Source organism: Myzus persicae, unplaced genomic scaffold (assembly GCF_001856785.1).
Source record: "Myzus persicae strain clone G006 unplaced genomic scaffold, MPER_G0061.0, whole genome shotgun sequence".
Classification (NCBI taxonomy): domain Eukaryota; kingdom Metazoa; phylum Arthropoda; class Insecta; order Hemiptera; family Aphididae; genus Myzus; species Myzus persicae.
In genome coordinates, this window is record NW_019104234.1 from 42,580 (window position 1) to 69,568 (window position 26,989).

The 26,989-nt window shown below is 27.9% G+C and overlaps 2 protein-coding genes across 5 annotated transcripts in view; one reads left to right on the plus strand and one right to left on the minus strand.

The window, feature by feature from the left end:
• Window positions 1-15,721, plus strand: part of LOC111040336 (transcriptional repressor CTCFL-like) — an 18,880-nt gene extending 3,159 nt beyond the window's left edge. Inside the window, exons 1-16 of one of the 3 annotated variants that reach the window (XM_022324209.1) lie at window positions 948-1,272; window positions 1,366-1,493; window positions 1,556-1,608; window positions 10,111-10,281; window positions 10,341-10,436; window positions 10,502-10,617; window positions 10,678-10,905; window positions 10,978-11,093; window positions 11,241-11,410; window positions 12,644-12,780; window positions 12,843-12,993; window positions 13,060-13,211; window positions 13,268-13,408; window positions 13,483-13,692; window positions 14,774-14,966; window positions 15,034-15,720. In XM_022324209.1, coding sequence (XP_022179901.1) covers window positions 1,581-1,608; window positions 10,111-10,281; window positions 10,341-10,436; window positions 10,502-10,617; window positions 10,678-10,905; window positions 10,978-11,093; window positions 11,241-11,410; window positions 12,644-12,780; window positions 12,843-12,993; window positions 13,060-13,211; window positions 13,268-13,408; window positions 13,483-13,692; window positions 14,774-14,966; window positions 15,034-15,170 — 2,046 coding nt within the window. In that variant the 5' untranslated portion in view covers window positions 948-1,272; window positions 1,366-1,493; window positions 1,556-1,580 and the 3' untranslated portion in view covers window positions 15,171-15,720. Of the gene's footprint in view, window positions 1-947; window positions 1,273-1,365; window positions 1,494-1,555; window positions 1,609-10,110; window positions 10,282-10,340; window positions 10,437-10,501; window positions 10,618-10,677; window positions 10,906-10,977; window positions 11,094-11,240; window positions 11,411-12,643; window positions 12,781-12,842; window positions 12,994-13,059; window positions 13,212-13,267; window positions 13,409-13,482; window positions 13,693-14,773; window positions 14,967-15,033 lie in introns of those variants that run through there. The other 2 variants (XM_022324210.1, XM_022324208.1) reach the window with 2 other exon arrangements.
• Window positions 2,901-5,390, minus strand: LOC111040337. Of its 2 annotated transcripts, none has more exons than XM_022324212.1 (5): window positions 5,056-5,390; window positions 4,922-4,984; window positions 4,796-4,858; window positions 4,602-4,729; window positions 2,901-3,065 (listed from the first exon to the last, which is right to left on the minus strand). In XM_022324212.1, the coding sequence occupies exons 1-5, from the start codon at window positions 5,171-5,173 to the stop codon at window positions 2,964-2,966; spliced, it is 474 nt and encodes a 157-aa protein (XP_022179904.1). In that variant the 5' UTR covers window positions 5,174-5,390; the 3' UTR covers window positions 2,901-2,963. The 2 variants fall into 2 exon arrangements, with proteins under 2 accessions (XP_022179904.1, XP_022179903.1); XM_022324211.1 differs by lacking the exon at window positions 2,901-3,065 and adding an exon at window positions 3,105-3,394 and having other exon boundaries at window positions 4,559-4,729; window positions 5,056-5,376.
• Window positions 15,722-26,989: the final 11,268 nt, after the last annotated feature.

Here is a 26,989-nt window from a genome sequence, read left to right on the forward strand (position 1 = left end):
CCCCCCCCCCAAACAAATTTGAGCGCTGATTTTATAAATAAATCTCAACATTTGTATCTTAAAGTTGAAAAATGTAAAACTTATTAAGTACTTACATGTCACTATGAAAGTTTATTGTAAGACCTATGAATTATGATAAGATATCATTAAAATAATTCGATTTATTCGTTTATTCGTATTTAAATATTTTCTTTTTAAATCTTATTGTTATTATTATTATTACATTGAAATATAGGTCTTATACTTTTATTTGATGTACGGAATTTACGTAATAATATGTCGTCCCACGTCTTACTGAGGAGGGGCTATAAAAAGGCCGAAACAATTTGTCTGCTAAAAATCTGAAATACAGTCTACTGAAGTATGGTTCTGTTAGAATACGTGTACTAAAACAAAATTTCGGATTTTTTATGCTTTCTGCTTCTGAGTCGTACTTGCCGTAGGGAAGTTCCGTTCTGTCCAGCGTAAAACAGTTTTTAAGATGTTGTACATTTGTGAGACAGAGACAACACAGACACACAGTATGTGCGTATTGCGTACGAAAAAAAAAAACAAGTGATTGCCAGATAGATTGATATCGAAGTCACATCGCGTGATAACGAAAAACCATAGGCTCTCCGTATTTGGATTTTAGTGTCGAATAACATATAGTGACGTAAGTAAGTAAATATCCTACTGTGTTAGTATTATAACCCACAGTTTCCAAATCTGCACGTTGAACTGTTAACATTGTCGTTGTCGACCGAGGAAGTTTTGTTCCATAGTATCTATACATAAATTATGACAAACAATTTGTTGGCGGCGCTGCTCGTCGTTTTTGTACCGACTCGTATCGAAGTCTGAGTCCGATACGTGACGATGCGCGACGATTTCATCCTTGAAAATCGTTGTTCTATTAACGCACTTGCTTGCACCTTACCTATATAATACTTATAGTATTAATATTATATTAATTGTTCAAATCGTTTCTTCACTACCACCACTGGGCGTTAAACGCATCACTATCAGTCCACTTAGCAATCGCGCCAAATTCCTAACCATTGTCATAATATTATTTCGTACAATAATTTTTATTCCTCTTGATAATATTACGTGGTAGGTTCTTTGTTATGAGTTAATGCATGAGTGCACCGTCGGGTAATCCGTTCTACGGCTACCGCGATAAACAATAGTTTATTATTACTTTTTCTGTCGTTTTTACCGTTTCAATAACATACCAACGCTTCTTCAGGTGGCGTCCTCGATTATACTGCTCATTTTTTGCCCGACTAAGTATATTTTATTTTTGAAATACCGTGTTGTATGATTCGAAGGCCGAGTTGTTTCCAATCCAAATTGATATTTTAATGTATTACTCTTTTCAAGTAACCTGTAAACGTCGAATGCAATAATACGTTATTGTCAGTCCTTGGTGGTCATGTGTCCGCAATTTTTCCCGAACGATTATTCTTTGATAATATAGTCGGTGTTAGCTGTGTTAAATATTTTATTATGTAGGTACATCCTGATAATTTAATATAATTATCCAAACAATACATTGAATGTTTGATTATAGGTATTAAATTGTCAAGACCTCGACAATGTCTGAAAACGGAGGAACAACTATTGGTAAGTTAAGTTTATAGTTACTTTATATTATGATGCTTTTAATTATTATAAATCTAATAATGGTGTAAATAGACTATGGAGTACTCGTTTGTTCTATACCCATCCAGGCATGTTAAGACTTTAAAGCCCCGCCTCTCAGCTTTATTTCGCCACTGTAATTTTAATACCTAAATATATTGGAAGAAATTTATCAAAAATATTATTATATTTATAGCTAATAGTGTACCTATAAACAAACCCGTCAATATTTTCCAACCTACAGCAAAAAATTTTAACGCTGCACTAGATTTTTCTTTGCAATATTTATTTAATTTTGTTTCTCCTTTGATATTTTTAAAATTGTATGCCATTGTTAAGCGACGATGGTTGTGCCCTAGCAACGGGCCTGCCTTAAGTCTTAATAATTGTGATTTATAATAATTATAACAATTTATACATTTTATATTAAATTATGTATATATTCATTATTAATAATAACAGTACTTATATTTGCAACATAAGGATATCATACAATTATTTTACAAAATTTAGATTAATATATTGCAGTACCCTCTTTTAGCAAAGCTTGTGCTGGGGGCACAGTTCTTATAGATTAAATAAATATATACAATGTTTTTTTTGATTACTAAATAATTAATAGAATAGGATTATTATAAATATATAATTATGTTAACACGTTGACCGCCATGAGCTCTTGTACGAGATCTCACCAAACTTTGTCCTCACCGCCACGGGGTTTTTCATAGGTTTACTCAAATTTTTTTTTGGATAAAACATTGTCTGATTTTATTCAAAACTTGTACTTATATTCATAATTGTTTTCCTAAAACATTTTTTTATGTTATAACTTAATATAAGCCGAGATCTCAAATTAGATCTCATGGCCGTAGGATGTCACCATTTGAAAAATTAATGTTTTGACCATTAGCCTGAGATCTCAAACTAAATCTCATTATGAAAAATCACTATAATTGAGACTTAACATTAAATCTCAAATAAATATTTATTTATTTTATAAAATAATACATTATTTGAACAATAAGGAACAATATAATAATATGAAAACAATCTCTGGTAGTAGGCTTTTATCCTATAAACTGCAAAATAAAAAGCATAAATGTAACTTTTTTATGATAAAAATGATATTACAAACAAAAAACATAACTTGAAAACTTTTTATTTAAAGTATAAAATAATATTCAAAAACCACATGTACATTAATAATGAAAAAACATAAGTTACAACAAATTACTTACTATTAATAAAAATATAACAAAAACAGTTTAATTATAGTAATAGGTATTTTTTTTTATAGCATAATAAATATAAAATATATTTATATAGGTATATAATAATTAATAAAAATCAAGCGGTGATCCATGCATAAGAGTGTCAAATAAATCTGGATTTATACCTGAATTTGTCTTATCAGCATCAAAAATAAAATCGTCAATAACATTGTCGTCTGCTCTCCATTGACGACGATCATTGANTTAAAATGTATAGATACAATGTAAATAATGTGTCACTGCTTATAATTTGTTGACCACTATTCTTTATCATTTTGTGATTTTGTGGTCTTTGATAAAACATAATATACAATAATATCTATCACATGCCAGACATTTAGTCTGTACTTTAGTACTATGAGACTGAGCATACTTTCTACCTTTTTCTGAAGACATTAGTGAATAACACATGAAACATCTGCTTTTACCTGTTTTTTGTAGTTGATGTTTGAGAGATGGATTTATGACAATGTTTTCTTTTTTGGTTAATTGTTCAACTAGAGAAGTACGGAAATTAGTTATCGACATATTTGAACATGTAACTTTATTAAATAATACTAAAGAATTGACTACAGCTATATTTAATAGCCCATCTAAAGCTACTTTTCTGTACCACTTCAAACTACGCCTTAGAGGGTTTGAGTAAGAACTCATTTGATCAGAAAGATCAATTGATGTCTTTCCTATATTGTAGTCAATCACAACCTTAGGCTTCTTAACAATTTTACCCCTTACACGTTCTTCAACCATTTCACTGTTATGTTTTGTGGATATCATATATAAGTCTCTTTTATCCTTCCATTTTAATATTAAAACATTTGTGTCACTCCTCATTGAATCAAACTCTCCTCTTTTTAACTTTTTTTTTATTACTTCTTTAGGATTGGATTTTCTGTTTGATCTTATTGTACCTACTAAATGTGTTTGTCTTATTTTTAATTTTTCGGCTAGTTCAACACTTGAGTACCAATTGTCCACATATAATGTTCTTCCACAGTCAAAATAAGGATCTCCTAGTGTCATAACAATTTTTGTCCCAACACTTTCATCAACAACAGCTTCTTTTCCAGCATAAACTTTCAGAGCAATTGTGTAACACGGAGGAATACATAATTTAAATTCTTTTATTCCAAATCTATCTCTCTTATTTTTGATGTATTGTTTAAAAGACAGCCTACCCATAAATTTGACAAGAGATTCATCAATACATAATTTGTCTACTGGCTGCATACAATAATTAGAATTAGACATAATATCATCCATAACGGTACCGAGTTTGTGTAAGCGATTTGTTGTATCAGCATTAGCATTATCCGAAAAATGTAGCATTTGCATTAGTATTTCAAAGCGATTTCGGCTCATTACAGACCCGAAATTAGTAGCAAATATTTCAGAACAACTCCAATACAGTTCATATGTTGGCAACACAACTAAGCCAGTCCAAATCAAAAGCCCAAATAATTGTTTTATTTCTTTTATATCTGTATCAAACCATTTATTAATACGAGAGAAAGGTGAATTTATCTTAGAAGCTTTTTGCTGTGCAGCGAATCTATTTGTTTCAATAACTATTTTATTTATTATTTCATCATTCACAATAAGCAAATAAAAATCAAGCGGTGATCCATGCATAAGAGTGTCAAATAAATCTGGATTTATACCTGAATTTGTCTTATCAGCATCAAAAATAAAATCGTCAATAACATTGTCGTCTGCTCTCCATTGACGACGATCATTGACATTTACCTTAGGATGAATCCTTGGACGTCCTGGTCCAGGATAATTTGTAGTAGAACCATTATCAGATGAAGCACTTATATGAGATACCAAATCTAATATAAAAAAAATAATTTTAAACATTTTTTTTTTAATAATGCACATTTTTGTTTATTATTTACCAAAATTTGGATCATCATTTTCATCACTGTAAGCAATTGCATCTACTCCAGATAATTCAATTTCTAAAATGTATTTTATTATTAATTATAAATAGAAAATAGACAATTTCAAGCAAAATATATTACCATCTATAGACATGTTCACATGTCTGACATCATCATTGAAATTTTGTTTACTAGAAGTACTACCTATTCGAAACATTTAAAAATCATATGTAAGTTAGATCAAAGTACATTAAGCTGCAGGTGAAATAACTTACTTGTAGACATGTTTTCAGCATTTTGATCCCAATTGGGGTCATTGTCACAATCGTCTGAACTATAGTCAAATGATTCAAATGAAGATTCTAACATTTCAGTTATACTCTCGTCATTCATTTTGTTTATTTGTCACAAATTACATAAAAAAAACTTCATAAATCCGTTACCTTAACGGCAAAAACACATTAAACATTCAATTTTGATAATCAGATAAATAAAGTAAAAAGTTTATACGTTTAGTTACCAATAACAACGTATCAAACGTTGCATTATCAATGATTTTAAAATATTGATAAAAAAAACTAAATATGGTATTGTCAAGCTACAAACACCATCTGAAAGTGGCAACACTGTAGAATTAGAATCCGACGAGAAAATACCGATTATTGAGACCTAACACGAGTTCTCATCGATAGAAAATTTGTATAAGTGAGATTCAACATAAGATCTCACAACCAACTTTTAGTAATTTGTTGAGATTTAGAATTTGATCTCGTAGCAAATTTAAGTAACAAAGTGAAAAACGCCGTGGCGGTCAACGTGTTAAATAATTGATAATTGATAATTGATAATTAAAACATAAGTACGAAGAGAGGAAAATAAATATTATAAATGTACAATAATAATAACAATAATAATATTTTACATAAATAACTGGTGATATTTTTAAAAGCAATACAATTTACAAATTTGATAAATTTAATTGTTTTATATATTTTTTGAAATGTTTAACATCTTTATAATTTTTTATATTGATATTTAGTGAACAACATAAATATAAACCCGTATATACCTAAAATGCTTCTTTGACCAAATATTTTGTTAAGATTTGGTTAAGTTTATTAATATTTTGCTTATATCTAGTGTTATGCTCATGATCTAATGTTGGAATTAAATTTTTATTTTTATATATACAACTAGAACCGATAAGTTATAGTTAAAATTAATATTTTTTACATTAAATTCATTATAAATCAATTCAGTGCTAGTATTCATTAGTAAATTTAGTAAGAATTTTATAATACAATTTATAGTGACAATAAGTTTTGTTAAAATATACTTTGAGGCTCCACCCCAAATTGATATACCGTAAGTATAAATTGATTGTACTAGTGATAAGAAAATTATTCTTTTATAGTATTTATTAAATACATACCTTGCATCTTTGAAGAAATTGAAGAATTTGCATAGCATGTTATTTAAATAATTTATATGACTTTCCCATTTAAATCTATAATCAATAATTATCCATAAATATTTTACTTCCTGTACTTTTTCTAGTATAATACATTTAGGATCACAAACTGTATTTGTAGTTTTATTACATTTTAAAGAATGTACTATTAGGTAATTTTGTATTAATGTATTGATGTATTTGATGATTATTTATTTTTACAGAACCAAGCATAAACAGTAATTACAATTGTATTTGCTTCATTGTATAGTTTATCAACAGTTAGTTCCGATAACAAAATAGCTGTATCATCAGCGAAGCTTAATAATTCTGTATTATGATTTATTTTCAGTTTTAGTAGATCGTTTATAAATATGATAAATAATAAGGGACCTAGAACAGTGCCTTGAGGTACACCACAAGTCGCATTTAGATCTTCACTAGAATATTCATGACATTTAACTTTTTGAGTCCTACCCCTCAGAAAAGATTTAAATAGATTATTTGATCTCCACGTATTCCAGAATTTTCTAATTTTTTTAGTAGTAGTTCATGGTTTACACAATCAAAAGCTTTTTGCACATCCAAAAAAATACCCATAACTTGATTGCTTTTATCTAAGCTACTTCTAACAAAATTATCAACTTTGTACAGAGCATCAGTAGATAAGCCAGATCTAAAACCAAATCGCGATTTTGAAAAAAAAGATTTTTTTTTCTAAGAAGTCAATTACTCTAAATTTAATACATTTCTCAAGGACTTTTGATAAGGTTAAAAATAATGAGATTGGTCCGTAATTACTGCATAATAATTTATCACCCGATTTGAATAAAGGTATCACAATGCATTTTTTAAATGTTTTAGGGTAGATACCAGTTATTAAAGATTTATTGAAGATAATTGATAAGGGAAAAGAAATAGAATTTGAAACATTTTTGAGTATATAATTCGTTAGATCATTTTCAAAATATAAATTATAATTTTTAATTTGATTAAGGAGCTTACTAATTTCGCCTTTATCAATAGGTTTTAAAAATATACTATCATTAATAATATAGTTATTCTCATTAGGAAATAATTTATATTGATTTAGTTGTTCTACTTCTAAATTTTTTCCTACATTGACAAAAAAATCATTTAGTTCATTACATATCTCATTTGTTTGGTTTATATTAATACCAGCTTTATTCCTTATCATGTTGATATTATTCTTAATCTGGTTCGGTTTTCCAATGACCTCATTTATTATACTCCAAACTAATTTAGAATCAAGACCTATTGTGTTTTAATTTATTTTGATAAAATAATTGCTTAGATTGTCGTACAATTTTATTTAATATATTTCTATACAATTTATAGTATTGCTTTAATTTAATATCAAAAGGTCTGGATCTTATTTTAGCAGATAATTTTTCTCTATTTCTAATAGAGATAACGATACCAGTTGTAATTCATTCTTTTAATTTGCACATTTTATTTTATTTGTAATTATTATTTTTAGATATAGATGAGTATTTTATAATTTCATTTATTTTAGTATTGAAAATTTCAACCATAACAATATCTACATTGTCACTGTTCAAATGAGCATACCAATCTTTAGTTTTGAATTAATAAATTTAGATGCTTAAAGTCTATTTTATTTGAAAAATTGTTATTATGATTGTAACTTTCGTTGTTATTAATATTGGATAATGTCAAAATTGTAGCATAGTGATCTGTTATATCGCTCCTTAAAATATATGAATTAATTTTATTAGAATCTATGTTATTAATGAAAATATGATCAATGCAAGTTTTCGTGTGAATCTGATTAATCACCAGTGACTATTTATACAAGGTAAAAATCCATTTCTCGCCATAATATTTAAATAATCATTACTAATATTTGTATTTTTCATTATATTAATATTGATGTCTCCACTAATAATACTTATATGTTATTTATTTATTTGTGATAAGAAAAGGTCTATGCCTGTGTTCACACTCACAAGCTGTTAGCTATGATCAGCATTGATTATCACTATTATTCTGTTATTATTATGTAATTTTATTTAGCTATTTTTGGGTACTATATTTATTATTCTATGGTGCAGTCATTGTATCAATGCCAGCAAATGTACAATGATTGCTTGTTTTTATATAATTGTGTGTATGGCACTGAATATCGTTCCTATGTTCATATTATTATTTTATATTCCTAATGGTCTGTTGTACCATTTTTCTTTTTTTTCTTTCGGTGCTCTCGAAACAGCAAGTTGTGTGCTGACTGCTCAGTATATCTTTCTCTGTTTTTGGTTATATGCGTCCATTGTTCCTCATCATATCCACATGGTTTGTCTATTATTCGGTGAATGACGGTTTTCTCATATTTGGTACGTATTGTTCGGTCATCTTCTGTTGCGGTCACCTTCTGTTGCGGTCATTAAATATTGTTATATTTTGCAGGAGGTCCTTTTTATAATATTCATCGTTGGTGATCAACTCGTGGTTTTGTCCTTTTGTACGATTTGGCTGCAGTCTTATTATTTGATTATTCGTGATATGTTTAGCGGTGTCATGTGAGTGTGCCAGATCAACCTGTTATTTTTATTGTAACTTAAAATTATTATATACGGATCTGGGCACCACATGCCATCATAATCATATTAAGGTATGTGGTGCACCACATAGTTATATTTTTATTATTATACTTATTTGTCATATATTGTTGCCTTTTAGTTGGTTATATATATTTGATACTGTTGTTACATTGTTTGTTATTTTATATTATTCAGTATTATACTTATTTGTTATATTGCCAAACTGGCGAATACTATTATATTGTTTATTACTAGTGTGATATTTTTAATATTTAATTATACAGTCCACTTATTTACTTAATGCTTTTATTATATTATTGGAGTTACCCTAAATTACATTAATACTATATAAGTAGGCAACGCCCCAACAGCCTGTAAGAACATATTCCAAGTTATCGTTTGGCGATCTGTATGTGCATATTAGTGAAAATATTAATTCATTTATTTTAATTATGAGTTGTATTGAATTACAATTTAATAAGACCTGTTTTTCAATTTTTAATATATTTATTAATTCTCTAATTAAGACAGTAACACAATATTTATTTTCTTATTTAAAGTTCCTAATGAATTTATAGTTTTGTAACCATTTAATTTAAATTCATAATCATATAAAAGCCATGTTTCACACAGTATAATAATATTAAAATAATTTTTCACTGAACTTAATAAAATAGTCCATTCTTAAATTTAAAAACAATCCTCATGACAATTGGGTGAGTAGTTTCTGAGATAAGCTTTTTTCAAGAAATAGATTTCACATATATACCTATAGTTAGATGGATGGATAAAATATTGACACCTATGAATTAACCATGTATATCACTTGTTAATGTATCGATACTATTATCTGTATTAAATTAGACTTTTAAAAGAAATTTAAAAAACAACGACTAATTTGATTTAAATCGGGCATTACTGCTTATGCAGTTATATTTTCAGAAGGTTTAATATAAAAATAGAAATGTGACTGACCTGTTAAGTTTATTCATATATTTGGGCAAAAATTAATATAGCATTTTATTTTAGAGTAATTTTTTGTCATATTTTCATTAATCTGAGTAATTTTCTGAGGAGGGTAAATATTATTTTATTAAAAGTTAAAGGTCCGTGAATGTGTTAAGTTTATTAATGAATAATCAAGTTATTTACTCTATAAGCAGACATAAAAAACTAATTTTCTATGTGAGATATTGTACCATGTTCAAATTTCAGTTTTGTTTTAAATTCAAACTCATGACCCTCAAATATGTGACTGGCGCCCATTTGCCACCTTTAACTTATCCATTGTTTTTTAGAGTTAGATGGAGGATCATCTGATGATTCAGTGAGTTTTGATGAGAATCTCATTAAGTTAGAGCATCAGCTTTCAATATCTGACACCGAAGAAACTATAACAGATTTACAAAATTACTTGGATTCATTTAATACAGAAATTGAAGGAAATGAAGTAACACAAGTACAAGCTGGTAAGTATTATTTTTACTTAAAAGTTTATTTTATATTTTAATAAAAATTATGAATTTAAATGGAAACTTTGTAGAACCTGCACATCTCATCGATCAAAATGCGCAATGTTATTATCACACAACTGCAAGAGATGGCCATGTAGTTATGGTTGAAGGCAAGTTAACATCAAAACTATTGAATTTTAAAAATATTTTTTTTTTAAACTAATTTTAATTTTAGGACATCCAGACCATGAATTACAAATGCTGGATAATACAAATCAAAGCCATACAGACAACTTAACTCAAATTGCTCTGCCTTATGCACAAGATGAAATTAATAAAGATATCCCTCAAGTAAATTATAATTATTATAAATAGTGAATATTAGTGGTAGTAAAATGTTTGAAATTTTAGATTGTTGCTTTAGGATCTGGTAATGGATATCAAACCGTCACTCTCATTCAATCTGAAACTGATGCCAATAATTATGTTCTTTATGTGGTCAAACAAAATGACAAAAATGAGGAAATGTCAAATGTTAGCCTAGAGATATCTCAGGGAGACTATGATCCTAATGTTAAAAATGCATATAATTTAAATGATGGAAAAGATCCAACTCTACCAAAAAAACAAAAAATTGAAGCAAGTTTATACAAAAAAAAAATTAATCATCTTTATTTATATATTATTATTACTAATAAAATGTATATTTAGGATTCAAAAGTAGAAGATGAAAAAACTAAAATACATAAATTAGTACCTAAAAAATCAGGGACTGTCACTCCTCAAGTACATGTGTGTGATTATTGTAATTATTCTTCTAAAAAAAGGTAATTTATATTTTCTTCTATTGGTTCTTATCGAGTTTCAAATGTCTTAAGTTTATTATTTTTTGTTTAATGCATTCATTAATTACTATTAATTTTGTACTTATCACCAAATATTTCTATTATATTTTAATTTTTTATTTGTTTTAGATATTTGTTGACTCGTCATATGAAATCTCATTCTAAAGAACGTCCATATCAGTGTGATATTTGTGCACGTGGTTTCAAAACTCAAGCTTCTTTGCAAAATCATGTTAATACTCATACTGGAACAAAACCATTTAATTGTCGAAGTTGTTCGAGTTCTTTTACTACATCAGGTATGCAAATGTATTAGTTCTTAGCCCTAATTATTAACATTGATTATAAATACTATAGATTTCTCACTTGCAGGTTTTTCGGTGGCGTGGTAATAATTGGGTGTCACTACAAGGCGCTGCGGACGCGTAGACAGTTAAATCAGATAATATTGTAAACGCTATAAAATAGTAGTCACGTCGCTTGGTAGGTGTAGGCATGCTGCATAGTTTATTCTGTAGAGGTACATCAGTTCATAATCGGCTCCCCATATAACTTGTATATTCATTTTACACTATATAGTTAGCTCATTACAGTAATACCATAGAGTATACGTTTGACAATTGTGTACTTGAGATCTGCTATGCGCTAGGTCGTCACTAGTTTACTTATTCAATGATACAGTATAATAGGTAATCAAAATGGACTATAATTGACAGTTTATATTTTAACTGTCTCACTTTTTTAATAATAGCTAGGTGATAAAGGTGACTAATAAAAACTTAAAATAATAATGTATCCACTGCCTAAACAAATATAATTAATTAATAATTGGTGTAATAAGTATTAAGTATGACATGATTAATAATCTAAATAAAAGTTCTTTTAGCGTTAAAAAAAACATAAAAACTTGACTTAAATAAATAATTATTAATTTTCAACATTTTATAATATATCACACAAATATCAAATTATTTGTGATAGTTACTTATTTTAAAGAATGCGTAATTTTGCAACATTTTGGATATGTTTTTTAAATGTATGTTACAATTATCCTTCTTACATTGTTTAAAAATCAGTGTTAAGAAAAGTAGAATAGTAATCTGATTTAGTACTTTTATTGTTTTTGAACTTTTTTGGAGGAGTAAGTAAATCAATCAATTGTGATCTATGTTTTAGTTTTTGGTGACACAATTGGTGTCTGGGGACTTAGGTCAAATATAGAAAACCGATGACTAGATATACTAGAACTATACTTTTTTTTGTGTATACAGTCATAAATTATTAAGTAATAAACAATGATATTGTTCCAAAACACCGCACTCAGCCATAATACCTATAGCTGCAATAAAATTAAAATTTTTTTAATGCTGTTTGTTTGTATTGCCGTCTACCGAAAGTAATATTGTACGCCACCGAAAAACCTGCCAGTGAGCAATCTATGGGATTTATAATTAATGGTATTAACTATTATATTTTTGTTTAAAATAATTTGTTTTTCTTATAAAACATTTATATATTTATCTATATTACAGGAGAACTTGTTAGACATAATCGATATAAGCATACTCATGAAAAACCACATAAATGTACGTTATGTGACTATGCAAGTGTAGAAGTGAGCAAAATGAAAAATCACATGAGATGCCATACTGGTGAAAGACCATACCAAGTATTTACTAGTAAACACTATATTCCTTTATAACTAGATGTTAATATTTTTGTATTTTTTAGTGTCCCCATTGTTCTTATGGAAGTCCTGATAAATTTAAATTGAAACGCCATTTACGTATCCACACTGGTGAGAAACCATATGAGTGTGATATTTGCTTAACTAAGTTTACCCAATCTAACAGTTTAAAAACACACCGATTAATACATAGCGGTAAATTTTATTTTTTAACTTATTAATATTTTAGAATACATAAATGATTGAATTTGTAAGTTATAGGTGCAAAACCCGTATTTAAATGTGACCATTGTCCAGTCACTTGTGGTCGCAAAACTGATTTACGTATTCATGTACAAAAGCTTCATACTTCAGATAAACCTATTTTGTGCAACCGATGTGGTAAGGCATTCCCTGATCGTTACCAGTTTAAGGTATTGAAGTATGCATTTTCCATTAATATATTATCTAATAAGCATATATACTATAGGTTCATTGTCTTTCACACAAAGGGGAAAAATGTTTTAAATGTAAATTGTGTTCTTATGCTTCCACAACTGAACGTCATCTTCAAACTCATATGTTTGTACATTCAGATAAAAAACCATTCCAATGTGATCAATGTGATCAGGTGAATTATTTTTAATTATATAAATAATTAATACTATACATTCACATCTGTACTTATTATTTTGTTCTGTCTAGGCATTTAGACAAAAACAGTTATTACGCCGCCACCATAATTTGCATCATAATCCAGCTTATGTTCCACCTCAACCACACGAGAAAACTTATCATTGTAATTCATGCAGAAAATCATTTAGACATAAAGGAAATTTAGTAAGACATATGGAAATTCATATGCGGCAATCAACTGGAAATTATAGAAATACTGCATTAAAACAAAGACTAGAGGTATTATATTTTCGAATTTATTATATAACTCCTTTTTTTAAAATAATGTATACTTTATTAATTAGTATTATATGCATGATATTTGTTGTTAATTTTGTAGTAGAATTCTTATAAAATGTTGTCCATAATAGTAAAGTAGTGATTGGTCTACAGAATATTAGCTAATATTCCTATTAACTACTTTAGTCTATTAAAATCGTAGTAAATTATGGCTCATTAAAACATTTTGTGAACAATGTCAAATTACCATAGTATTGCTTTGTTTTTACAAGCCTGACTTAATGGCATCATTGTGACAAGTCATTACTCAATGGAGTTTTACATGAAAATTGAGCTTTAAAAATGTATTATTCTAATTACATAATTTATTTACTGTGTACCTTTAAGTCTACATGAAATAATGACAGTGGTTTTTTGTCTATGAGTCACAATATTTGTTTTATTTAAGTGTTGGAGTGATAATTTAATAAGGATAGTTCTGATATTTATAATTTAATGAAGCATGAGGTGTCTTCTACAATATTGTGGGGAGTAAACATATGTAGTGGTTTGTGTTGTTGGACACTTGGACAGTTAATTATTATTTTTGTCATGCTTTGTTCATCACTGTATTTGCAATTTGCAGAGTCCCTGTATCGAAACCCCTTAATTCTTTAAGTTGCATTTAGTTCATTGTACTTCCACTCTGAGGTCAGTGTTGCCTAGTCAAGAGTGTGTCCTATGGTCAGGGTTTCCATTGACTCAATCTTGAGTTATCATTTATGTTGGGAGAGTTTCCACCTTTCTCTTTGCACTTGATGTTCAGACTTTACCATGGCTATTGTTGCGTTGAGAAGCTCTTCCTGGATTTGAGATCACGTGAATCCATACTTAAGTAACAATAACACAAAAATAAATACCTAATACATCACATATATGCATTATACATACAATGCACATGTTCGTATAACATGTAAACATTGTGTGACGGGCGGGAGGGAACCAAATTGAATGTTGTAATTTTAACCCCAATATATTTAAGTAATGTATAAGTGAATATGGATCAAATTGAAAAATAATTTTTTTTGATAAATTATTGCAGTATACCGATTCAACTAACGAGGGTGAATCTGAGGAGGACGCAAGTATTCTAACAAGAGGAACTGAAATTGTATCAGTAAAAGGTGAAGATGGACAGCAATATGTTCTACTTGAAAAGATTTATCTTGGTGGTCAAAAACAGAAAAATTGCACATCTACAAATGTATCATTAAAACATGTTGACCAATCTTCTTGTAAGTACAAATTAAAATTAAAATTAAAATTAAATTACATTTTTAAATGATATTATTCATTGTACAGCACCTAGTCCAAAAGACCTTACAGTCTTACAACCAGTGTCTGTCGCAGACGTGAAAGAAGAATTTGATGAAGACCTTAACAATTTTTTCAGTTTTGCTGACGAAGCTGATGAAGAAATTACAAACACCGTTGGTTAAAAGTTTAAACTCTTACCTCAAATTTCTTTTTTTTTTTATATTATTTGTATACCGAGTTTTATGTTTTTAGCATTTATATCATAGTTGATGTATAGTGTTGCTCTGCTGAAGTCTATAGTTTATGTTATTTTAAATTAAAAATATTTTAAACCATTAATATAAGTATCCAATTTAAACAGTAATACATAATATACTATTAGTTTGTGTACTCTTATTTTTTTTAAAATTATGTATTTAGCAAAAAAATTATATTAAATACTTGAGCTAAATCATTACCGATGAACTTTTGGTATCTTGATATTCATGTATTGCTTAAACTATTTTATTACTATGATTTTAAATTATTTTTTATTCAATTTAGTTATGAATATAATAAAAGCAAATGTGCCATCTAACTATTAACAAAACTAATAGTCAACATCGCTGATTTGTGTTATATTGTAATATACATACTTATTTTATTGCATTTTTTACTGTGAAAACATTTAAAAATAGATTAATACCTATTCCTTAGCGTTTACAAATAACTTTAGAGTACAGAATTTGTTGTTATTGTGAAATGTATATATTTCAAATCTGATTTATTTCAATTATACAATGCTTATTTTATGAATGGTCATTTTTTTCAGTGTATTTTAACATTTTATAAAGATCTTTATTAAAATATTAAACATTTTAAAGACTGTGCCTATTCATATTGAATTGAGATATTGATACAGTATACCTATATAAATTATACAATTCCTAATTGTAATTTATAAATAAATATTTCTTATTCATATAACTTTATTGACATAATTTTAATTTATTACTTTGTTTTTATTTAAATATATATTTTTAAATTATGATTATGTAATTACAGTCGTATAATATTTGCCAGTCACGTTTATAATATGATAGGGGAAGTATAAAATGTATTTAAATATTAATATTGTGTGCCAGTACATTGCCATACATTGTAAGCATGTGCACCTTATAAAAAAATAAACTATTGTTAACATTAATGTAAACAGATTGCAGCATAAGTTTTTAATTATTTTAGTGTCATTGAGAAATTTAACAACCCTGGGAGTGCTGTGTCATTATTAAATGTCCACAAAAGGAGGATGGATTTTACGCCAAATACTGATTATGAATAAGATTAGGAGTTAATTTTTAGTTTTCGTACATTCGTAATTTTCTTTTGTATTTTGCATTAAGTTTGGATTGCTTGTTGCTTAGACACTTGACACACAATATTGACAATAGTTAATATTAATAGTTTTTAAAAACACTATAGATGGTCTCATTTCTGAGTTTGGAACATTTACATTTTCATATAATAAGTTATAATACCCCCTCCAAAATACTCTTAATAAAAAATATAATAATAGACAATAGCGTCTAAATCCATTCTAATTTTTAGACTTTTTTTCTCGCTTGGTTACTCACTTAAATTAGTTTCTAATAAGTAATACTAAAAAAAATTAAGGCTTAAACTTTATGCATAGGTGGATTTACGGAGTGTGCTGTAATATACATAAAATTAATACAATTTAGTTGAATCTCAGTGTTTTGTAAGAAACACCGTATGTGTTTAGAATAAGTCTTTAAAATTATAATTACATGTATTTTTTTACCAATCGTCATTGTACATTATTAATGAAGTCTGCATTTTTAGATTTTAAATTATTACATGGTACTTGTTCATCATTATTGTTAAATAATAGTCAATGTTATTGTTGAATGCAGGAGTCTAACAGTGTCTTTATTTGAACTAAAAATAATTATTTTTCTTGGAAACAGACACTGCACTGATAACGATGATTAACAACTAACAAATATTACTTTTGTATTTCATTCAAGTTATAGAAGAATTAAAAAATATATTGCCATTTAAAATACGATTTTTATTATAATGTTAACGTTAAAACTATTATTATGATGAATAAATAGTTAATAATTAGTAATAAATAATAATTAGTAGGCACTTAAAATATTCCAATTAAAAAGATATCTTTAAGCACTTGAAGATTAAAAACACAGATTGTGTTCTTGCCTTTCAAATTGATAAAAATATGAAAATTCACTCTTATATTTAAACTCATACAAAATTGGAATAGTTAAATACAAATTTAGTATATTATGTTGTATTTAAATTATATGCATGTTAAGTATGTTGTTTATAATTATGATATTATAGACGTTGACAGTACATGGCGTTCTCTTAATGTGGTATGAATATAGATGTGTTATCATTTTCCTATGAAATATGATTGACTTATGGTTATTTTTAAATTTATTTTATTTAGAAAATGAACGATGTTTTCTTGACAATAATAATAACTACGAACGTTTTAGAATATAGGAAAATTCTTTTCTTAGGTTTATGAGTAGTATGGACGCAACATAATTCACGTATACGTTTTAAACATATTTGGAATTCTCGGACCACTGAAGAGGTGGTGATAATATAAAACAGTTAATATACCAAATTATTTTTGATAAAAATATATAACCAATCGACTTTTCCTCATAGCCTATGGTAATTTTTTAGTAATAGCACTGTAGTAATAGCTGTATAGCACTATACATGTAATGTTTATATTGTAGGTAAATTGTTAATCACTAAATGTTATACATAAACTTTAATATTATTGTTGATTTTTATCTAACATTTTAAATTAATGTATTGATTTTTAATTTTTTCTCAAATATACTAGTCTCTAGGTGTTGTCATACGTTCTACATTCATAACTCACTTTAATAATGTACAAAACAACAGCTACTCATTATATTTTACTTTTCAAAAGTAATTTTGTCATAACTGTGTTAATTTAAATAAAATATGGAATTACTACAGCGATACTATAAAAGTAATTTGTAATTTGCATTGTGCTAGTGCCTAACACTGAGGGTCAAATATGAAATGTATTTCAGAATGAGATTATGTTATTCAATTATTAAAATTATTTTCTTTCTATTTGGGCTAGAATAATCTATGTTCAATTTTGTAAAATATATTTTTTGTAGGATAATTGGATAATTCAAAGTTATAATTTTCAAAATCATAGAACTAATATAGACAGTTATTAACATATTATGTGTTACTAGATTAACAGAAGTAGCTACAGTACAAAACATAAAAAAAATGTATTTAATATATGTTGTTAGTAACCAATAATCAAACCTTACATAATATCCAGAGCATTAAAACTAAATAATACTATTCACATTATAATTATAGGTGTATAGTTTTCGTAAAAAAAATTGTTTCTGACATTAAGATAAAGAGATTAAATGTGATTGAAAGATTTTTTCTAATCTATCTATGTACACATTGGATATTCTTATCCAGGGTAATATATTTTATTAGAGAAAGCTTTTGAAATAAAAAATGTACAATGTATGACATGTGTAACTAAAAATATACACAGTAATTTAAGAGGACAGCACACTTTGTTTTCTCTCCTAGGCCTAAAGCAGCACGGCAAATTTAGGTTCTCTCGAAAAACCAACAAAAAATGTTGTATTATTCACTTGAATATTAAATTGAATTGACCTACTATCAAAATTTGAAATTGACAGTATGAATATTATCTGGGACACCCCATATAATTGTATTAATGCACGTAACCTTAAAAGAGGTTATAATCATATTTAACATAGTCATAACTTACTTTAAAATTAGAGTATCAGCAGATCGCCATACACTAGCTCGCTTTTTTAAATATTTAAACCTAAGAAAAATAATTTGTATTGTAAAACTCAACTATAACAAAATTACAAAAAAAAAATAATCATACCTGTTGCTTATTTGTCCTTAAAATGTTTATCTATTTTCATGTGAATGTAAATGAATGTAAATAAAAATATTAAAATTGGCTCATTGAAATCAAGCCATCGATCCACTCAAATGATATTTACATGATGTTTACAAAATTAAATGTTGTTTCTTTAACAAGTCTACTGTCTTTGAAACAAAACAATTTTTAATATTCCAAAAACTGTTAAAAGTAGTTATAATACAATAATTAAATTATAAAAGTACAATATTTATAATCATTAATAATTTAGCTGAAAACACAAATCACTCTAATCAAAACTTAAATCAATTATACATAACTTAATTAATCATTACAATTTACAATAAGTTCCAACTACACCAACATCAAAATAGTGATGAAGAAGGTGAACACGGAAACATGTCAAACAATTCAACTACAAGATCGTGACAGAGTTCCACTAGTTTATATAAGTGTTGCCAAGAGACCTAATATATTATAGTGAATTGTGATGACCAGGGCTCGTAAGTTCATGCATCCGCATGTTTTTTCTGCTACACCGAAAAACATGCTAACTGAGATACAAATCCGTTTCATAACAGTAGTAATAATAATATAAAGTTTAATAGTGCATGTTTTTGCATGTTTTGGGTGTTAGGGCATATTTGGCATATAGTCGATTTTTTAGAGTTGATAGCGCATATTATTTCATAAAAAAATTTTTTAGACAAATATTTGAAAAGTTTCTTGTTTTTTATTTACTTTTCCGTTTACAAAATGAGAGTATTTTTAATTATTTTTATTATCCTGTGACTACCTATAGTATCCTAGCTATCCATATTATGAACTTCACAAGTATTCATTTTTTTTTTATTTTACTAATTTTGGTTAATAAATGTATACAAATTAAAATTAATAAAACACTTTTAAATTAATGGATATATTCTTATTATTTTAAAATTTGCCCATGGTTGTTTTACATAATGCATATTTTTAGTGCATAATTTAAAAATGTTAGGGCTTATAAATGCAAATTTTCAAACTTTTTAGTGCATATTTCAATGCATATTTTGCTAATTTTGAGGGCATGAATGCATGCTTATTTATACATTTTTTAGTGCATGAACTTACGAGCCCTGGTGATGACTAATATGAACTTGTGTGAATTAATACATTTGAGTTGATACTAATGTTTTATCTTGAGTATTCGAAGTATACTTTAGTTCATAAAATACAATCCATTTGTTTATGAATCAAAATTTGTTAAAGTTAAACTTATTCTTAACAAAACCATAATAGTTTTATCAAGTGATTAGGTCTTGAAACTATGCCATTCTTGTATTAATATTGATATTAATTGGGGGGAGGGGGCAAAGAGATTATTTTATATTTTGAATAATAAAATATCCTGTAGGCTGTAGTGAATTAGTACATCAAAATTCTTTTCTATTATTTTTAAAAGAAGTAAAGAGCATATTTTTTTAATATACTTTAGTCACAATAAATAAAAAACATCAGTAAAATTAGAATTATATAACTAAATGCTTAATACTAAATCATAATCTGTACTTGTTTCATTATTATGAATTTATAAATTTATACATTGTCCTAACTTTGAACAATTCACTAATTATAATAAAGGAATAGCCAAGATATGAAATGGATTAAAAATATAATATATTCTTCTTCACAAATCTAAAATCTTTATAATTCTATATGATAAATCTTTATACAAAGCTGCATTATAAATATGCATTAATAACAAAAGTTTAAATTATCTTTTGTTTAAGGAAACTATAATTCAATTATAATAAAAACATGATTTTGATTCATATTTTTTTTTCAATTTGTACCTTGAAATAAGGATTTTTAGGTATAATGCTCTTAATATTAATCAATTTGTTATTTATGCTTGAATACTGAAATCCAAAATTAATTTGTCCAACAGAAACTTAAGCCACCACATAAAATAAGAATTTTTTAAACCGCAAAGGTGCTGCTAACCTAAGGGATAACAGATAATTCGTTATCGCGGAAAACGAATCTTTAAAAATTAATAAACTAATAGGTAATGAAAATTGGGAAGTATGGAAATTCCAAATAAAAGTCATAATGACTGCAGCCGATATATTTGATGTTGTGACCGGAAAATCGAAAAAACCCGTTCTTACAAAATCAAGTTCAGAAACTGAAGATGAAGCAAGAAAAAGGTATGGTGTTGATTATTCACAATATTTAAAAAAACGGACAATAAGGCTCGTTCTTACAAAATCAAGTTCAGAAACTGAAGATGAAGCAAGAAAAAGGTATGGTGTAGATTATTCACAATATTTAAAAAAACGGACAATAAGGCTCAAAAGTATATAGTCACGTCAGTGGACGAACAACCACTGCAGTATAATATAATGAATTGTGACACGGTTAAGGAAATGTGGGACAAGTTGCTTAGCATATATGAACAAAAGTCGGAGAAAGAAAAGTTTGCCAGAATAAAATGTTTTCAATGGTTCTGAGAACAAGGCTATTACAACAGGCTGATCAAGCAAATGTTGCAGTCACAAATCTCACGGTACTACAGTGGCCTGAAACGTTAAATCATCAGAATGTCCAGTATGTTTGGAAGTACTTGAAACATATGCGGATTCCATTTACAGAAACGAAAAATAAATTTTTCTGCGAAGGTTACATTTATGGTAAACAACACAGAGAGCCATTCATATTAAGTACAAAGCCAGGTCAGTTAATTCATAGTGATATATGTGGATCCATGTAGGTAAACTCACTTGGAGGTAAACGGTATTTTGTAATATCCAAGGATCATTATTCCAATTTATTATACGTATGTGTATTTTATGAGCCAAAAATCAATTTGAACTATTTTTAAATACAGTTAAAAATCAGCTAAATATCTCAGTAATTACTTTAAGAATGAAATTGTGGTCCTGAATATAAAAATACTGAAGTAAAAGCCTTATTGGATAAATTTGGAATAAAACATGAAACGAGTGTACCATACACACCTCAACAAAATGGGAAAGCGGAAAGATCAATGCAAACAATTGTAGAAGCGGCCAGAACTATGGTATACAGCAAAAATTTGTCTAAGACACTTTAGGCGGAAGCAGTGAATATAGCCGGATATACAATAAATCGTACAGGAAACTTAGGTCAAGAAGGAAAAACACATTATGAATTATGGTTCAATAAAACACCAGACATAAATAATCTAAAAATATTTCTTAGTGAAGTTTATGCACACATACCAAAAGAAAAACGAAGAAAAGGTATATTCGTTGGATGCTCAGAGGAGACGAAAGGATATCGTATATACTTCGATGGAAAAGAAGTTTCATTAAGCAGAGATGTCATATTCAAAGAAGAGTCAGTAACTCCACAAACAGCTATAGAAGTAAAAATCATAAATGAAGAAGAGGAAGAAGTAAATTCGGAAGGTGAAGCTGAAGATGAGGAAATCAATAGTGACAACGAAGAAAAACTGGACGATAATAAACAGATGCCAGTAGAAGTAGAGGATCAACAACAGATGATGCTTAGGGACAGAGAAAAACTCAATGAACCTATCAGGTATAGAGATGCATTATTTTCAGCATGTAATGATCTAGTTACATATGAAGACGCTATGACAGGCGACAATTCAGATGATTGGGAGGCAGCAATGAATGATGAGATGCCGTCATTGAATAAAAATGAAACATGGATACTTGTGGATTTGTTCAAAACAAAAAAACCTATCAATGATGGTTGGATATACAAGACTAAATACAAAGAGAACGGGGATGTTGATCGGTACAAAGCAAGGTTATTTATTTTTCGTTTAAGGAAATTTCTGTCTTATATGAGGTCCGTTATAAGGTTTTACTGTATTGTAATACTTAATGTATTTGAATTTATGTTATTTTATAAAATACTTTGTAATATAAATAAATTCTTAATTTTCCAAATTTGAGTATTCAGTGTTCAGCACTAGGTAATCCAAATTATTATAAAACTTATTTTAAAAATATTAGGTCTTAACCATAACTCAAATAAAAAAAATACAAATATAATATGAATGCTTTTAAATTTAATTTGCTTCCAATAAATTGGAGCAGATTTACTCAAACTTTTTACTCTACGACCCATTTAGTAAAAAATTCTAATTTTGGAGACCCACAACACATAAATTATATATTTTTTTTGTTGTTGTTTCGTTAATGAACGCTGCTTGAAATAACTTTTAATACCAGAACATTGTGGTGACAAGTTAATTATTTAGTTACATTTAAAATATGAGTATTTTATACATAAAATAAATGGTTATTTCAAAACCCACCAAAGATATAATTATTCCCACAGTTTAGAAATCTCTGTATTGGAGTATTATTTATTTATACAGATATCTGAAAATTAAAAGAACTAAGAATATTTAAATTTAAATAATTTATGATGTATATGTATTGCTATTAAGTATCAAAATGTATTTAAAAGTAATTTCTATTCATACTTCAATTCAATCTTAAATTACAAAAAACTAATATCATTCTAGTAAAATAAGCACAGATTTTTTAATTTTTAGGAAGCAACTAAAAATTTTAAAGGAGAAAGAAACCCAAAATTCTAGCTCAATTAAATGTCTTGAAGTTCAACTAAGAAAAAAAGAGATTGATTTAGCCTCAAGCAGAGAAAGTTTACGTTATTTTGAACAAGTAGCTGAAAAACAAAAAAAGGAAAATTCTGCACTAAATTTGTTGAAAGTGTAAGTAATCTTGCATAATATTATGCAATTTTTTTATTAACTAACTTCTATCATACATAACCAAGTTTTTTAATTGTATTTTATGTTTTAATTTATTTTAGAGAATACAATGCATCGGAAATTGAAAGAAAGAAATTGAAAGCTGAAAATTTACTTCTGAAATCAAAAATTAAATTTCGAAACTACGAACTTTACAATTTACAATCTTCAAATTCATCGTATATTGAGTAATGTATTTTTATTTGACATGCACTCATTAATTAAAACAGGACATAAATACTAATTTTATTTTATTTATCTATTAGTAAATTAAAATTGGAAATAGCTGATTTAAAATCAAAAATAGCGTATGTTCAAACCTACTATAATATAGAGGATATAAATATCGAACAACCAAGTACATCTAAGGTAATTAGTATTTCTTTTGTTAGTATAAGTATTCTTGTCTTTCATTTAATGCTAGTGGCTCTCAACCTTTTTTCCCCACAATTGTGTGTGTGTTTTTTTTAATTCAATGGCACCTTGTGGTTTATAATACGTGTAATAATTTATTAATTTATAGTATGATGGTATATTTTTGGTATGAACCCTTTATATTTTCAATAAGTTTGTGACTCATCGAAGGCCAGTTCAAGGTACCCTGGTTGAGACCACTGATCAAATATGATAAAAGCAGTAGTATAATAAATAATAATCTACAGTATATCAACAGTTTTCTCAACAAGATTTATCATAAAATATATAAAACAAATGTTAGTTATTAAAGATGAGTGTTATAACAGTGGGCGGCTCTTACTTAAGCGTGGAAACAGAACAGCACCACCATGTCTTATGTTGCCTTTTCTGATTTCTTTATTTTAAATGGTCAATATTATTTCATAAAAGATGTATATCTATTTTACATGTCATAGTTACTTGCCTTTTATAATTCAGACTTTCAGTAGAAAATCTTTTGAAAAAAATTGCCTTTTTTTAATGATTGAAAAATTGTAATTAAAACATTGGAAAGACTTGTGCTGGATTTCAAATTTATAAATGTCTCAAAAAAAAAAAATTGTGGTAATATATTTATCATTTTATCATTGACCATTAATTCAAATAAATTTACATTGAAGATGTTCTTTAAGAGGTATAATATATAATATTAATTTAAAACAATAAGAATATGTTACTTAAAAGTTAATGCAATAGAGTCAATTATTATTTTATTCACCATCGACTTTAACACCATCCTTTGGCCTTCTCACATCCTCACTTTTTCCTATGTGATAGATACTCTAAACGTTGATACATGCTTTCAATAAGAGGCGGAGAACATAACATATCATAAAAAGTAGGGGATATGAATCTGAATATTGCTGACATACCTATATACTCTGTCGTGGTTTCAAATATCTAATTTCTTCAAAATGTAATTTTCAAACTAAGTGACATCCAGTTGAAAGATTTTATGTTTCCTTTAACTTTAGGCACACCCAATATGATATATTTTAAATGTTTTATTAATATATTTAATTTTAAACATAAACATTGTTATTCTTATAAAAATTTATACCATATTTAATTAAAATGTGTACGTGGTAAAATATTTAAAGGTATTTTGTTTAAATTTCCAGATGAATATGGGAAACAAAAACGCTTTATCATTTCAAAATGAAAATAAAACCAGATATTATGGACCTGATTTTCAGTTGCACAGTAAAATATTTAATAACTATTTTCTGTAATAAAAATATAAAGTTAATAAAAAATAATCACAAATGTTATTATACTACGAGGTTAAGCGTTAATAAGTAATAACCCAAATGGGTAGAAAAATTAAAAAAAAAAATACACTTTCCATAGTAAAATCTACATTATCAGTAGTAATACACCCCATTACTCAAATAATAATGCAATATATAGTGAAACCTGTATATAACAGTCAGTCACAAGACCATAAAAAGGGAAATATATCATATATAATAATTGTTATGGGTGTTATCAAAGTACCTATGTACTTGATTGCAATTGTGCTTCTACACATCATATATGTATACTACTTACATTGTGTAATTATATTTGAGTGTGAACTAAAATTGTCCTCTGTGTTCAAAGTATGGAGGAGAAATATGTTTGTGTCTAATATATACCAGACATTTAAATACGCTGTTATACCTTTTTGCTGGGAATTTATAATTTTGTTTGTTGAGAGATGTCCAATATATAACAGTGTCTGTTAAATCAGGTTTCACTATATTACAAAGAAAAGTTATGTTATATATTATGTTATATTGAATTATGTATTTATATGAACTCTACTCTCATAATAACAAATAAAATGATAAATAATACAATAGAGATTGTCTTATTATTTCTGTCATATGAAACTTCACCACTGTGTATGTTTAGTAACATGGTGACAATATTTCTAATTGTGGTGCTAATAATAAAAAAAAATAGCTTAAACATAATGTATGATATCACATACCTTTTTTTTTTTCGTGGTATCGAGAACTGGAGCGGGGACTGCTGTCGCATTACATGCGTTCCGGCTCCCATCTTTTATTGTTCAAGAAAATACAACAATATCATACAATCGTGCATTAACATCAAATACATCAATATGCTTAACTACTACTATCATCATCATAAATAATACTACTACTGCGTCTTAAATACAACTAATTTGTAATCTTGACTGAAGGCTGAGTGCCTTGGCGACCCGGCTCGTTAATCCGCCAGTCTGTAACCTCGTTCTTTTTTGGTCACCTGCCTTCGGCTGCTTGTCTTGTTCTTTCCTCTTGCTCTTTGAGAGTCAGGATAGATTCGACCATTCTATAAAAGAGGCCGAAGTCTTTTTCGGTGTTTTTTAGTAGAACTTCTTTCTCACCGGGATCGGCTGGGAGATTTTCAAACTCTGGCCCACACAGAAATTCGGGCAGATCCTGTTTGCTCGGGCGCCGTAGTAGCCGGTCTCCGAGCTCGACCCAGTGCCCGCTGAAGTATGTACACTCAAACAGAGTGTGGTTGGCATCATCTTCCTCGTGTCCGCAGTGCACGCACTCTGGGGAGTTAGCTCTGCCCATTCGATGCAAATACAACTGAAAACAGCTTTGTCCCGTTAGCGCCTGCGTCATGTGGTATGACAGGGGAACCTTGGGGACTGTCCTTCCGATCCATCTCACCACTGACGGGATTACGGCGCGCGTCCAACTGGCCTTACTGGTCGCCACCCATCTCGCCTGCCAGAGTGCGATTGCGGAAGCCCGCTCAAGCCTCTTGATCGCGTTCTTCGATACCACTGGCGCTCCTGGTTC